At 45.9% G+C, this 1,789-nt stretch overlaps 1 protein-coding gene across 1 annotated transcript; it reads right to left on the reverse strand.

Moving 5' to 3' along the window:
- Nucleotides 1-210: 210 nt before the first annotated feature.
- F5J12DRAFT_788557 (uncharacterized protein) lies at nt 211-1,539 on the reverse strand (the record flags this gene model as incomplete). The annotated part of the gene is made up of 5 exons (XM_051743730.1): nt 211-575; nt 722-1,012; nt 1,066-1,115; nt 1,277-1,458; nt 1,510-1,539. The coding sequence occupies 5 exons, from the start codon at nt 1,537-1,539 to the stop codon at nt 211-213; spliced, it is 918 nt and encodes a 305-aa protein (XP_051594022.1).
- Nucleotides 1,540-1,789: the final 250 nt, after the last annotated feature.

A 1,789-nucleotide genomic window follows, 5' to 3' on the forward strand; every position in this document is an offset into this window, starting at 1 on the left:
ATGTGGATACCTGTGCTGGGTTCTCTGTTGCAAGTGTGGCAAATCATCATCACTTGAATTCACCTGATATTCCCTATGATGCTTGTGAGATGCCTGCTGGGAGTGGTGTCAAGGACACAGAGTCTGAGAGCAACTGTGGGAGTGCCTAGTACTATAGGATGTAGATGGGCAGGATGCTGCTTGATTGGCATGATGTGTGTGCCAACCACCTCACACAGGCAGCTGCTGTGATTCTTCATCTGGAGTTGTGGAATGGCAAAGAGAATGCCAGCCTACTGGAGAGGGACAGTGCACATGGTGTGACTCTTCATCTGGGGTTGTGGAGAAGTGAAGGGAATGCCAGCCCACTGGAGAGGGATGATGCACATGGAACACCCCCAGCACATTGGTCATGGGTGAGGAGGGGGTAGTGGAATGATCATAGTCTGCAGATGGATTCACTCCCATGCTACCATGTACAAGTGACTGCATTGAATCTTCAACAGGGGGTGATAATGGAGGAAGTGGCAAGGGTGTCCTTTCTGAGTCAGAGGGACCCATGCTTTTTGGGATTGCTTTAATGAAGGCTTGCAAATCTGAAAGAATACAAAGGGGTCAGTTGAATGTATTTACTAGCAGTGGGATTTCAAACATCTCTGGGCTAACCATCTTAACTAGCTCCTTCTGCTCTGGATTATTCAAGTCAGAGTCCATATAATTATGTAGAATTTTTTGAACTCACTGGGTGTCCACTCCCTGAGATCACATGATGCAGTGGGTACTAGCACCAAGGAATCATCACCATCATCATCTGCATGGACCTCAGAATGGAACTCAGCACCCATTTGTTCCTTCAGAAAAGGGACAGCTAAAGCATGGAGCTCATCAGCACTGAGGCCCTTGATGTTGAAATCTGGGCTGACAGTGGGGACAGCAGCAGGCCAATTAACAATGGTGTGCTGGTGCATGTAGGGAAGGTTCAGTAAAGACTTCCATGGGACATTCCTCTGTGCACTTGTGATACCCACTTCATCTGTGAGGAAGATCTGGTAGCAGCTCAGTCATGGATACGTGGCCAGCACTTACATAGTTTGTGCAAGAAGACTTGAGGCAGAACTTGGCAATTATGATCATGCCTGGATTCTTGGGATTTCAACATGAAAACTGGGTCACATGTTGTTCATGATAGAGCCCCAAAGTCAGGTAAGGCAACTGAAACACCAGGATTAAGGATTTTATATCTAGAGTAACATGAGACATGGCAAGGACAATTGTAGCCACAATAAATTGTACTTACTTCACAATTGTGGCCAGGTAATCTAGCAGCCTTATGACACTTGGCTGCCTCTTGCTTGCTTGCTCCATACATATTGGAGAGCTGGCAAAGATGCCCTGAGCCTGGCAGGCAGCTTTGTCATTGCCACCATAGATTACACATCCAAATACATGGATGTCCTTGACATTACACCACATATGTGCCTGCATAAGGATTTAATCCATGAATAAATGACAGCAACAGGGGATACTTACAGCTTGTGTGAACAAATCCCTACAGGTCATCACATGCCCTACCATTGCCTTGGAGCTCATATCCTTTGTCCCACTTATGCTCTCCTTCCATTACTTGCAAATCTCACCCCAAAGTTCCAGATATTCTTCATCATCTTTGTGAGCACCATAATGTAGCATGTGGCAGCTGAAGTAACTCTGCATGTCCTCTGTAATTAAGTTAGCATCTCACAGAAGTCAATGACAAGCAAGTCACCAACCTTCTGATGTTTTCAGATTGGTATATGCATACCATGCTTGG

The sequence above is a fragment of the Pisolithus orientalis genome (genome assembly GCF_024613125.1).
Source record: "Pisolithus orientalis strain OTSU chromosome Unknown F5J12scaffold_264, whole genome shotgun sequence".
Lineage (NCBI taxonomy): Eukaryota > Fungi > Basidiomycota > Agaricomycetes > Boletales > Pisolithaceae > Pisolithus > Pisolithus orientalis.